Below are 12062 nucleotides of genomic sequence, written 5' to 3'. Positions count from 1 at the left end.
GACAGTGCCTCTCAGCTTGCCTGGGGCAGGCCGGTGGTGTCTGCTGACCTGTACACTTTCACTACTGCTTCCTTCCACTATCACTCTCAACAGTGTCCCAGGCAGGAGAGCAAATCGCGTGCTCACCCAGCTCAAGAGTGAACAGGCCTTGACCAGTTTCTAGCTTTATTTCTTGCCAGCTGAGCCGATTCCATCTCCAAGCCCCACCCTTCCCGGTTCCCCGCAGCGCGGTCTACACTTCCTCTTCCTCGTCATACTCCGTGGTCCAGACTCTGATCTGCCTGATCAGAAGCCAGGACTCCTGGGCCTCCAGCACCAGCAGCCGGATGCAGCCCAGCGCCTCCAGGGAGTCTTCTTCATAAGACACCACCTGGTCCAGGCGTCCCTCCACCACGGGGCCGAGCAGGGTGTAGCGAGCACAGCCCTGGAGGTCCTCCAGGGGCCCATAGCCCAGCTCCACCTGCCCTCGCTGCAGCTGGTGCTTCCTGTCTTTGTCGGAGCCCGTCAGCACCTCGACGCGGGTGACCTTCTGGGGCTTCTCCAGGATCACCGTCAGGTAATTGCCTCGGACGGGGTTGAGGGTGGCGAAGCTCTCCTTGTTCAGGGTGTAGGCGTACTGCGGGATGTTGTTGGACAGCATCACCATGTCTGTGCGCACACTGGCTGTGGGGTTGTCGGGCTCACCAAAGACCTTCTCCTTGTCTGCAGGGAAGCAGGAGCTCTCCAGCTCGGAAAGGTTGCCCACGTGGTGGAAGACTGAGGAGCCGAAGCGGATCGGCGTGTTCTGGGCCAGGAGAAGAGGGAACTCAGAGAGAAGCACGTGCATGGGGGTGTCCCTGGGGAAGACGAGGAGGAAGGAGGCTAGGCGGGGGAGGTCGCTGGAGTGGAACACCTTCCCCGCGAAGCTCAGGCTAGAGAACTCCAGGGTCACCCAAGGCAGCTCCTTCCAAGCAGACAGCGTCCAGTAGATGGTGGAAATAAACTTGGGCTTGCAGCGAACCCGGTCGTCCAGCATCAGGAAGTATTCGGAGAGGTTGGCAGCGAAGTTCATGAGGAGGGCGTGGTCGGCCTTCTGCGAGGAGTACAGGGCCTCGCAGGGCGAAGGGTGGTCCTCGGGCCTCAGGGTCCCCAGGGGAGGGGGCCCGCCGAGCTGGCCCCGGAGCACCAGCAGCTGCCGGGCCTCGATGTGTGTTCGGAAGAGGTCAGAGATGCTGGCCACCGTCTGGCTGAGCCGTTCAGGGTCGGAGTCCGACAGGGACACCAGCACCACGACACAGCCCAGCTCGGGGCCTGAGGACGCCTGGAACAGGGACCGCAGGGTGTCCAGGAGGCGGCTCTCGTGGGGATGCAGTGCCGAGGAGACGCCCACCGTCAGCAGCTCTGGGAGCGGGGAGCAGCGGTTAGCACCTCCCGAGGGTGGGCAGGTCCCAGGCCTCCCCCCACGACCGCCCTAAGGGCCGGTGCCCGAGACAACTGCCCACTTCCATTCCCAGGGAGAGCTGACTGCTGGGCAGGAGAGGGATGCGGCTTGCTTCCCTCTCTGTTTTGAAAGGCTGTTGGCCGGGGCAGGGGGCGGGGGGCGTGGGGGGTGTCCTTTGAAGGACAGTTCTCCCTTCGGTGGAGAAGGCTGCCAGGTCCAGCGGGATGTTTGCTGGCCTTGACCTCAGAGTTATCCTAGTGGCTGTGTGTCTGCCAGACCTGGGTTGGAGGCTCTTCGGGGAACTGTGTAGACCCGTGGGCCCTGGCAGTGCGGAGCCCAGGGCCCCTATCTCTGCCCCTCCCCGTCTGGCCAGGCTCTCTCCCACCTGTCCCCCTACCCGAGGGGCCTGTCCTGAGGGAGTTTCCCTGATGGACAGTCCTTGAGAGGCTGCTCTGTGCTTCTTAGCCTGTCGCTCACGCGGGCGCGGGCAGGCACGGAGCAAAGACGGCTGCCCCGCGCTCCGCGGCGGGCCCAGGCTTGGAGCGCCCTCCGTCTCCGCCCTCCTCCTGCTGGCCGGTCTGGGCCCTGGTCTGCCGTCTCCCCGTCTGGCCACCACCTTGCGCCTACTCACTCTTTTCGTGGGGAGGGGCCCCGGCCAGGAGCTTGTACTTGGCGCATTGAAGCCCCGGGGAGGCTTTCTCCATGTCCCGGAAGGCCTGCAGACGGTTCTCGACTTCGGAGCTGATTTGCTGATGGCTGAGTTGCCACAGAATTTTCTTCTTTTCCTCCTGCTCAGAGTAAGGTGAGCGTCAGCCCTGGGCTTTCCCCTGAGAGCCAGGCCAGGCAAGCCTGGGATGCGGCCAACCAGTACCCCCCTCATCATGGACACACACAAGGCTCTCTGAAAGGGTTAGGGGTCCCCGAGCTTGTGCAGAAGGCGGACGGGAAGGGCCTGGCTTAGGCAGCATGGAGACTCACCTGGCCCTACCTGGCCCGTGTCTGACTACTCCACCCTCGAGCTGGCAAAGGTCACTTAACTCGGCTCAGCCCGTGCTGGGCTCTGCGACAGACGCTGAAGGCTGGTGTCTGGTCCTGTGCTCAGCTCTGTTTTGGCCAGTTCTGACCGCACACACATCTCTGAAGCACCTTCCTTCACCCACCCTACACTAAGCTCGGGCTGGTCTGAGGCCTTCCAGAACAGCGTGGGCTCTAGGCTAGGGCGTGGCCCGGGTGGGACTTGGTTTCCTCCAGGTGCAGCAGTGCCCGCTGCTGGGGAGTTCCTTCGGGGCTCAGGGATGTGGCCCCCAGGTGGCCCCTGCGCACGTGAACACCCTCCCTTCCTCCTCGCCTTTACCCCAACTTTGTATCAAGGGTGGCTCAGTACTGATCCTGTCTCTGACCCTCTCCTGATCCTTCCAGAGATTTCTCCTTAGAGCGCACTCGGTGAGGCTAGGGCGTCTGCGTAACCGGGAAGACTCCCCGCTGAAGGACCGGCGCGTGGTCCGAGGGGACTCACGGGGACTCACCACCAGTAAACTGTACGTCAGCTGCTCTTCAAGCCTCTCTTGGAGGAAGGAGCCCAGGAGGACCAGGGGCATGACGACCACGAGGCACTTGCAGAGGCAGCCGTGCACGGTTCGGGGAGCGGGAGCAGCTCTGCGGAGACAGGCAGGTGTGGGCCTGGCGCACTCCAGCTCCGCTTCCTCCCCGCCTCTCCTGGAGTCTCCAGAAGCCTTCCTGCCCTGCTGACCTGCCCCTGCTGATTGCCCCTGGGAGGCCGAGGCCAAGGCTGATGGCCTCCGGAGATACTGAGGCCAAGGCTGATGGCCCCCGGGAGGCCGAGGCCAAGGCTGATGGCCTCCGGAGATACCGAGGCCAAGGGGGCTGGTTGCGTCCAGCCCTCTCCCCTTCTTCTCTTCCGTTGGGGCTTCCAGCTGAGACCGGAGCAACGTCTGTCCTGTATCTGCTCTTGGAGCGGCAACCCCGCCCGAAGGACGCGTTGCCAAGAGGACAGGCAGGGCTCGGCGTTAATTAGGCCTTCCCCAGGCCTCAGACTCAACTGGCATTTCCGCCCGGGTGTGACTGGCCAGTGACAGGGGCTCCTCTGTCAGCTCTCACTGCCTTCTGAGCCTGCTCCTTCCCGGGATTATGGTTGACAGATTACGAGGTTCTGAGTCAAGTCAGAGGGGCCGAGGGAAGCTGATTAGTTCATGTCTCTCTCCCATCCCTGGCTGGTCAGAGGGTGGAAACCTTAAGTGGCTGGAAATTCCTAATCACGTGACGTCTTGACCGGGTTTAGAGTGTTCTGTCCATGGAGATTTTTGTCTCACAGAAAAGGTGCTTTGAGGTTTTATCAGAGAGCAGAGATTTCCCTGAGATCAAGGAGAAAACCCTTTAATGCTGCAGGACGGGGGCCCAGAGGGCTCTTCTGAAGTGGCCGAACCTGGGCATCCCTCCCGGGGGACCCTGCTTGACAACCCTTGTTCACCTTGAATGGGGGCTGCCCAGCACCCCAGCCTCGTGGCCGGTACCTGCTTCTGGGTGAGGCCAGGGTCAAGTCTGCAAGCCAGCTTTCCAGGGTTTTGTCTCAAGCCCAGGAGTCTGGAAGTTAACTGTCAGTTTGAGTCAGTAGATGAGGGGTGGGTATTGAAGAACCCCTTCCCCAACCGGAGAGCTCCCATCCTGCCCTCCATCCCAGGCTGCATGCTGGGTCTCTAAGGCATCACAAGTTGGTCCCAAAGCTCCAGTTCTCCCCCGGGCCCAGGACTGCCCAGGCCTCTGAAGTTCCCCTCTCTTCTCTTTCTCTGGCCTTTTTCTTTATTAAGAATATATTTCAGTTCTTTCTTCTCTCCCTCCCCAGCTTAAGGTAAACAGAATAATAACTTTACTTATATAAACTGCAAAATGATTACCACCATAAATTAACATTCATCACCTCATACAGATACCAGAAAGAAAAAAAAAGGAAAAAAATGTCCTTATGATGAGAATTTTTAAGATTTACTTCCTCAGCAGCCATCAAATATACTCCACAGTAGCGATCACTGCGGCCACCTTGCTGTCCATCACATTGCCAGGACCCACTTATCTGGTGCCTGTAAGCTTGAGCCTTTTGATGACCTTCCTCTAGCGCCCCCTCCCACCCCATCTCTGGTAAGCCACAGATCTGATCGTTTCTGTGGCTGCTGTTTATTTATAGATTTCACAGACCACTGAGATCGAACAAAGTTTGTCTTTCTCTGTCTGACTCATTTCATTTAATAGAGTGCTCTCAGGTTCTGTCCTGGTCGCAAACGGCAGGATTTCCTTCTTTTCGTGGCCACACGGCATTCCTTTGTGTGTGTCTCTGTGTGCCCACCACGCTTTCTTTATCCATAATAGTGTGGTTTTGACTAGCCCCCCTACCTAAGAACTGTAGTCTTCTAACCGGACAGAACCTTTTGAACTAAAGACTTTTCTCCCCTCTTCTCTTCCCCTCTTTGAATCTTCTTCCAAGCTTTCCCCCTCCCCCGCCCCTTTTCTCCTCTGGGAATCAAAAAACAAAAAAGCAAGCAAACAAAAGCCATTAAAAGCTTTGTTCTGAAGTTAGGATGGTTATAAAGAATCTCTAGAAAAAATTTTTTTCCTTTCATTAAAAAGTTATGTATAGGGACTTCCCTGGCGATCCAGTGCTTAAGACTGCGTCCACCGCAGGGGCACAGGCTCGACCCCTGGTCCAGGAACTAAGGTCCCACGTGCCTCATGGTTCGGGCAAAATAAATGAATAAAAATACTTTAAAAACTTAAATAGTCATGGATTACTCTGATGTTCAACGTACTTTTTTTCTTCTATGGTCACTGCTTTTTAAACCCTGTTTAAGAAATACTGCATACTAGAGTTGCAAAGATATTCTCTTATGAATCTTTCTAGAAGCTCTACAGTTTTGGTTTTCCCCTCCAGCTTTATTGAGTTATGGCTGACAAATAAAAATTATGTGTATTAAGTGCACAACTTGATGCTTTGATGCAGATTTTCGCTGTGAAGTGATTGCCACAGTTGCCTCACATGGCTGCCTCTTCCCTCCTTCTCTCTTCTCCCTTCTCTCTTCTCTCTTCTCTCTTCTCTCTTCTCTCTTCTCTCTTCTCTTCTTTTGGCTACTCTCCTCTGCTCTTGCAGCAAATCTCATGTATAACACGCAGCATTGGTGACTATGGCTACATTGCTGTACCTTAGCTCCCAAAGCCTATTCATCTTTGCTTCTTTTGATAAGACCTCCTGCCTCTTCCCCTCTTCCAGGTTCTGGCAACTGACATTTCTATTCTTTGCTTCTGTGAGTTTCACTATTGTAGGTTCCACATATAAACGCGACCAGGCAGCAGTTATCTCCCTGTGTCTGGCTTATTTCACTTAGCACGAAGTCCTCAAAGTTCCTCCGTGTTGTCACAAAAGGCAGAATTTCCAGCTTTTAAAAGGCTGTGTAATTCTTCCTTCGGTGTTCACGCAGCACATTTTCTTTGTCTGTTCCTCTATCTGTAGACATTTAGGCTGCTTCCTTTCTTGAATAATGCTGCAATGGACATGGCCGTGCAGGTGCCTTTTTGAGGTCCTGATTTCAGTTCCTTTGGATATATGAGTACCAAGAAACAGTATTGCTGAATCATAAGTTAGCTCTATCTTTAATTGTTGAGGAACTCCCATAATGGCTGTACCAATTTACGCTCCCATCAACACTGTACAAGTGTTTACTTTCCCTCAATTCCTAGCCAAAACTCATTATTATCATTAGTAAAAGCAATCCTAATAGAAGTGAGGGGATATCTCATTGGGGTTTTGGTTTGAATCTCCCTGATGACTAACGAGGGCTTCCCTGGTAGCTCAGACTCTGCCTGCAATGCTGGAGCCCCTGGATGACTAATGATGTTGAGAGAGAGTCTTTCCATGTACCTGTTGGCCATTCGCAATGCCTGCTTTTGAGAAATGTCTCTAAAGGTCCTTTGCCCATTTTTAATTGAGTTGTTATTATTGTTTTTTTGCTGTGGACTTGAATGACTCCCTTACGTATTTTACACATTAACCCCTTGTCAGATAAATATCCCGCAAATAAACGCCTTCTGTTGAGGGGCTGCCGTCCCGTCTTCTCATCCGTCCATGGCTTCCTTCACTGTGCAGAACACAGTGCTCGTTTTTAACTTCAGGTCTGTGTTCGTCTCCAGTTCACGTTTGCGTGTGGTGTGAGTCAGGGGTTGAGGTTCGTTTCTTTGCACGGACACCCAGTTGTTCACACTGGTTTTGGAAAACGCGTCCCCGCGCCTTCTGAGTTACCTTGGCATCTCGGCAAAATCCAGGAGGGGCGCCGCCTGCAGCCGCGCCCGTGCCGTCCTGCTGGTCTGCCTTTGCTGCAGCCTGCGTGACAGCACGCCGTGCCCCGCCCCCTCCGCGAGGTCACAATGCCGGTGTCCTGTGTGTTCAGTTCAGGAGCCTGCGTGGGCCCCAGTGCCGCTGGCTCTCCCGCGTGGACGAGCAGGCGTCCACGTGCAGTGCCATCTCTGTGACAAACCACAGCGGTTTCTGCGCGCCCCTGTTCTAGGTCAGCTTTGTTGACGGATGCCTTACAGACCATTTTTGCCGTCCGGCTCACGGCACTTTAGCAAGGGTGTGCAGCTGTGGAGCCGCATTGCCATCGAGATGGAGGGCAGTCCCTGGAGAGGCGCTCTGCGCCCTTCACAGCCAATGTCCACTTCCCCGGCCCCAGCCCACCCCCAGGTCTGGAGGACCGCTGATATGTTTTCCATCACTGTGGTCTGCCTTTTCTAGAATTTACCTATGTTTATCTTTCTATGATTTCTGAGGAGCATTTCAGTTGTTTTAGCGTTTGAATACAGTGAATAAAGCTGCTCTAGAAATCAACGGGCAAGTTTCTGGGTAAATAAGAGTGCGATGGGTGGTCTGTGGGGTAGGTGCAGGTTTAACTTCTTAAGAAACGGCCGGGCTGTTCCCCAGAGTGGCCGCACCCCTGTGCATCCCCATCAGCTGCCTGCTTGGCAGCACTCGCTACTTCAGTCCTTCAGTCTGAGCCATTCCAGCAGGGCTGGGTTGGGGTCTCACTGTGCTTTATCCCTTTTGTAAATTAAGACGATTTACATACAGTAAAACCCACCTTCTTCCTTGTAGCGTTCCCTAACTTTTCACCGCACACAGCCAGCTGCGCAGTCACCATTGTAATCAGGCCGCGGCCTGGCGCAACACCATCGCCTCCAGAGCTCCCCGGGCGCCTTTGGAGCCAGCCCTTTTCCTCACTTCTAGCCCACGGTGACCACGCTCCTGCTCTCTGCCCCCAGAGCGTCCTGGCAGTGGAGCCGCGCCGTCTGTCTCCTCGAGCCTGCCTCTTCCCCATTCACGCTGCTGAGAATCATGTTTCGCGGAGCCTGGCGCCTCCTTCTTCTTCCCGCTGAGAGACTCTCTACTGCGCGTGTGGTCCGCAGCACCTCTGCAGTCACAGTTTGCTGGATGTTTGGGCTGCTTCCAGCCTTTGGCAATCACAGATGAAGCTGCTAAAGACGTTCCCTTTCAGGCTTTTGTGTGATGTGTTTTTATTTCTCTCAGATAAACACCCAGGAGTGCAACTACTGTCATACGATGTATTGTTCACGTTACAAGAAACTGCTAAACTTTTTCTAAAGTGGTGCCTCATTGTAAACATCCACCGGCATTGCACGGGAGTTCCAGTTGCTCTTCAGCGATACCTGCTTGTCAGTTTAAAAAATTCAACCCTTCCCGTAGGTATACATGTAGTATCTATTAGCAGCCATGGCTTACGGTGGGCTGGCTAAATTTGTAGGTGTGCCCACCAAAATGCAGACGCAGTGTCTCCGGGACCTCACTCACCAGTGGCTCCAAAAGACAGTGGTGAGGGAACATGCCGGGGGGACGTGCCAGGCCATCAGCTGGCATAGAAGCGGGTCGGGGTTACGTCCTTGCTGACCCATGACACCAGTGTACTCCCTGGCGGGCTGGTCAAGAGCCTGGAAGTGTGGGGACAGCGTCCAGGCTAGAGGAACGTGGCTGGGTGACCGGGGACGTGTGCAGAGGTGGCAGGTTCACATCCGCCAGGGAACACCCGTCCTGGAGGAGAGGCTGGGGGACGAGCAGGGCGGGCGATGGAGACCCCCGTGGTGCCAGCACGGCACACGTGTGAGCTGAGTGGCCACAGGGAGCCCCACCTGGATGAGGACTCGTTAAGGCTGACTCTGCTCCTGTTGTTCCTGGACGCGCAGCCTGCGCTCAGGACCGCGTGCAGAGACACCCAAGAGCATCCTTCCCCAGGAGACCAGCCAGACGCCTCCCTGCTGACAAGCGGACTGTCTTCTCGGGAACAGGCACTCTGTCCACACCTGAGTTTGCTCGCCTGCCTGAGGCACCCAGGCAGCACCGCTCTCTGAGGGTTGAGTCCACTGGCATGGGTGCCACAGGGCACAGCCCCAGACCAGGAGACCCCGCCCCCAGCAAAGGAAGAAGGGGTGGGGCTCACGCCACCCTCTGACAGGCATGTGGGGCGCCTCCGGGAGCTGACCACGTGCTGGGCTGCCTGCGGGGTGCGTGCAGCCCCGTCAGCGGTAAGATTGCGAGGGTGGGCTTCGCCTCCCGTCCACGTTCTCGGTGCTGAGAATGGCGCTCCGCCACCCCGCCCCCAGCAGACAAGAAGCAGATCTGCAGCCAGTCTCCAACCCCATCCAGCTCAGAGAGCCGGGCTCTCGGAGCTGCCTCAGCTCCGTGACTCAGCGCTGTGCCCTTTCCTGGCACGGTGCCACCCCTGGTGACCCCCGCCTTACGTGGGCACAGCAGCGCCACTCAGGAGTGCTGGACACGGTGCCCCAAGGCGGCCCAGCGGCAGCACCGTGCATTCAAAGTGACCTGCCCCCAAACCGGCCATAGACACGGCGGTCCCGAGACCAGGGGTGTGCCTCCCCCAAGACCACTGCTCAGGAGACCCAGCTTCCACCATCAACCTTCTCCGGGACTTTGCTCTTCCCCCTCTCAGCAGACACCTTGCTGGGTGACTCACGGAGAGATCAGATCCTTCTGGCAAGAGCAGAATCACCTTCCCAACACACGAGAAGAGAACAGGCCCATCCCTGTCCCCCGCCGTCTTGCCTTCCCTGCCCGCTTGGCCTCATTAGGTCAGAATAAGCTGCCCTCCTCCTGTCGGAAGCGAGACGGCAGGCAGAGAGGACCTGGGTATAAAGAAACCGAATGCTGCCTCTCTGGCCACACTGGGCTGTGTCTCCTGTTGCGGGGCACGTGCTCTAGTGGGCACCGGGTCAGCAGTGGGGGCGCTCAGGGCTCCCTTGCTGCGGTGCTCGGGCTTAGCTGCCCTGCGGCCTGTGGGATCTTCGTCCCCCAACCAGGGATCGAAGCCACATCCCCCGCATCAGAAGTCAGCCACTGGACCGCCAAGGAAGTCCCTGAGCTACTTTAAAAAACACCAGCAAAACGGAACAACCCCCCAGCCCACCCTCAACGCAGCAGGTGCCAGAGGTGTGCGGAGCCTTCCCCTCTTTCTTCCAGGAAGCAGGAGAGGACACCTCTCCCCAACCAGACCCCCATGGAAGATGTCCTCCGTCTGCTGGAAGGAGCGTGACGACGTTGCTGTCAGGGGCAGAGAGTGGACGAGAGAAGTCTGCAGACACAGACTTGGTTCAGCAACATTCTCATCTTCCATCACGTCCCCACGTCTGCGGTTCCTTCTGCACATTCGCCCCTCTTCACTCAACCCAACAGGAAAGCATTTAGGTTTTGCCGCTTCTCTGGGTCTTGATTTCCTCAGGAGGGCACCCTGGGTCACATAAAACCCGTGGGAAATGAGTGTGAATGCTCCTCTCCCGTGTACCTGCCCTGTGTCCATTTAGTTCCCAGGCCCAGCTCCGTGACCTATGCTAGGACGTTTCCGAGCATAGAATGGCAGGAGTCCGTTCCCGCTCGGCGGCCCTCAAGAATACTCGGAGCCCATCAGACGGGGGTCAGAGCTCCCCAGGTGACCCTAGCGGTAAAGAACCCACCTGCCGATGTAGGAGACGTAAGCGGTGCGGGTCCGATCCCTGGGCCGGGAAGCTCCCCTGGAGGAGGGCATGGCACCCACTCCAGTATTCTTGCCTGGAGGATCCCGTGGACAGAGGAGCCTGGCGGGCTATGGTCCACCGGGTCGCAAAGAGTCAGACAGGATTAAGCAATTTAGCCCGCAGACTGGTGTCAAAGTTGTTGTTATGGACAACGGCCACGGGGTGGCAGCATTGCTTCAGGCGCAACGCTGGTTACTCAGGTGACTAGGGCCTGGGGGGAAGGTCCCGTTCCTTGCTTGTCAGTTCCAGCAGAATGTGCCAGAAGAAAACCCCAAAGCTTGTGTCTCAAGACTTCTTCCCCCTGTCCCTTTATCCCCTAGAACATCCCACTTCCTGCAACAGCACCATGGGGTCGGTGCTGGCATCACGGGTGGGGAGACCCTAACTGAGGAGGCTGGAGGTGGGACGCCCATCCCCTAGACCAGGAGCCCAGGGAGCTCTCAGAGCTCCTCCCCCAGGCCCCAGCCCCGTGTGGGTGCAGCCGCTTGGCTTCACTTCAGGAGGGCATGCCCCGATCTGGACACTGTGGGCTCAAGCTGGGGAGCAGGCCCTCCAGGGCCATCAGAGGCACTCGTGGGTGGGCACACCCTCCCAGCGCCCCCAGCCTTGGGAACCAAGCTTGCTCAAGCTCTGGGGCTGTGACCCCAGCTCAGGCCACCAAGGCCTGTGGGAACAGAGTCAGTGTTCTGGTCTTCTTTTTTCAGTATATTTGGAATTGAAGTCTATAGGTGATTTACAACGTCCTAGTTTGATTTTTTTTTCTTTTTGATCTACAGCAACTTGATTTGTTTAGATGTCAGTTCAGTTCAGTCGCTCAGTCGTGTCCAACTCTTTGCAACCCCATGAATCGCAGCACGCCAGGCCTCCATTACCAACTCCTGGAGTTCACTCAGATTCATGTCTATCGAGTCCGTGATGCCATCCAGCCATCTCATCCTCTGTCATCCCCTTCTCCTCCTGTCCCCAATCCCTCCCAGCATCAAAGTCTTTTCCAATGAGTCAACTCTTCACATGAGGTGGCCAGAGTACTGGAGTTTCAGCTTTAGCATCATTCCTTCCAAAGAAATCCCAGGGTTGATCTCCTTTAGGATGGACTGATTGGCTCTCCTTGCAGTCCAAGGGACTCTCAAGAGTCTTCTCCAACACCACAGTTCAAAAGCATCAATTCTTCGGTGCTCAGCTTTCTTCACAGTCCAACTCTCACATCCATACATGACCACAGGAAAAACCACAGCCTTGACTAGATGGACCTTAGTTGGCAAAGTACTGTCTCTGCTTTTCAATATGCTGTCTAGGTTGGTCATAACTTCCCTTTCTTCAGGCTCTTTTCCATATAGATTATTCCAGTGTCGAGTGGTGTTCCTTCTGCTATACAGCAGGCCCTTGATTATTTTATAAACAATAGTGTGTATATGTTAGTCTGAACCAGCTAATTCTTCCTGGCTTCCCACCTTTCTTTTGTGGTAGCCGTAAGTTTCTTTTCTAACTCTATGAGGCTCTTTTTCGTTTGTAGAGTTCATTCATATACGTGTTTAGACCCCACCTT

General features: G+C 55.9%; 1 protein-coding gene across 1 annotated transcript; it reads right to left on the bottom strand.

Moving 5' to 3' along the window:
* Positions 1 to 232: 232 nt before the first annotated feature.
* On the bottom strand, positions 233 to 3078 carry LOC128061682 (alpha-1,3-mannosyl-glycoprotein 4-beta-N-acetylglucosaminyltransferase-like protein MGAT4E). The gene is made up of 3 exons (XM_052654061.1): positions 2947 to 3078; positions 2052 to 2208; positions 233 to 1380 (listed from the first exon to the last, which is right to left on the bottom strand). Exons 1-3 carry the CDS (start codon positions 3016 to 3018, stop codon positions 233 to 235), a joined length of 1377 nt encoding a protein of 458 aa, XP_052510021.1. The 5' UTR covers positions 3019 to 3078.
* Positions 3079 to 12062: the final 8984 nt, after the last annotated feature.

This window comes from Budorcas taxicolor, chromosome 16, assembly GCF_023091745.1.
Source record: "Budorcas taxicolor isolate Tak-1 chromosome 16, Takin1.1, whole genome shotgun sequence".
Lineage (NCBI taxonomy): Eukaryota > Metazoa > Chordata > Mammalia > Artiodactyla > Bovidae > Budorcas > Budorcas taxicolor.
Note: the sequence above shows the minus strand (reverse complement) of the source record. Positions and strands in the feature narration are given on the sequence as shown.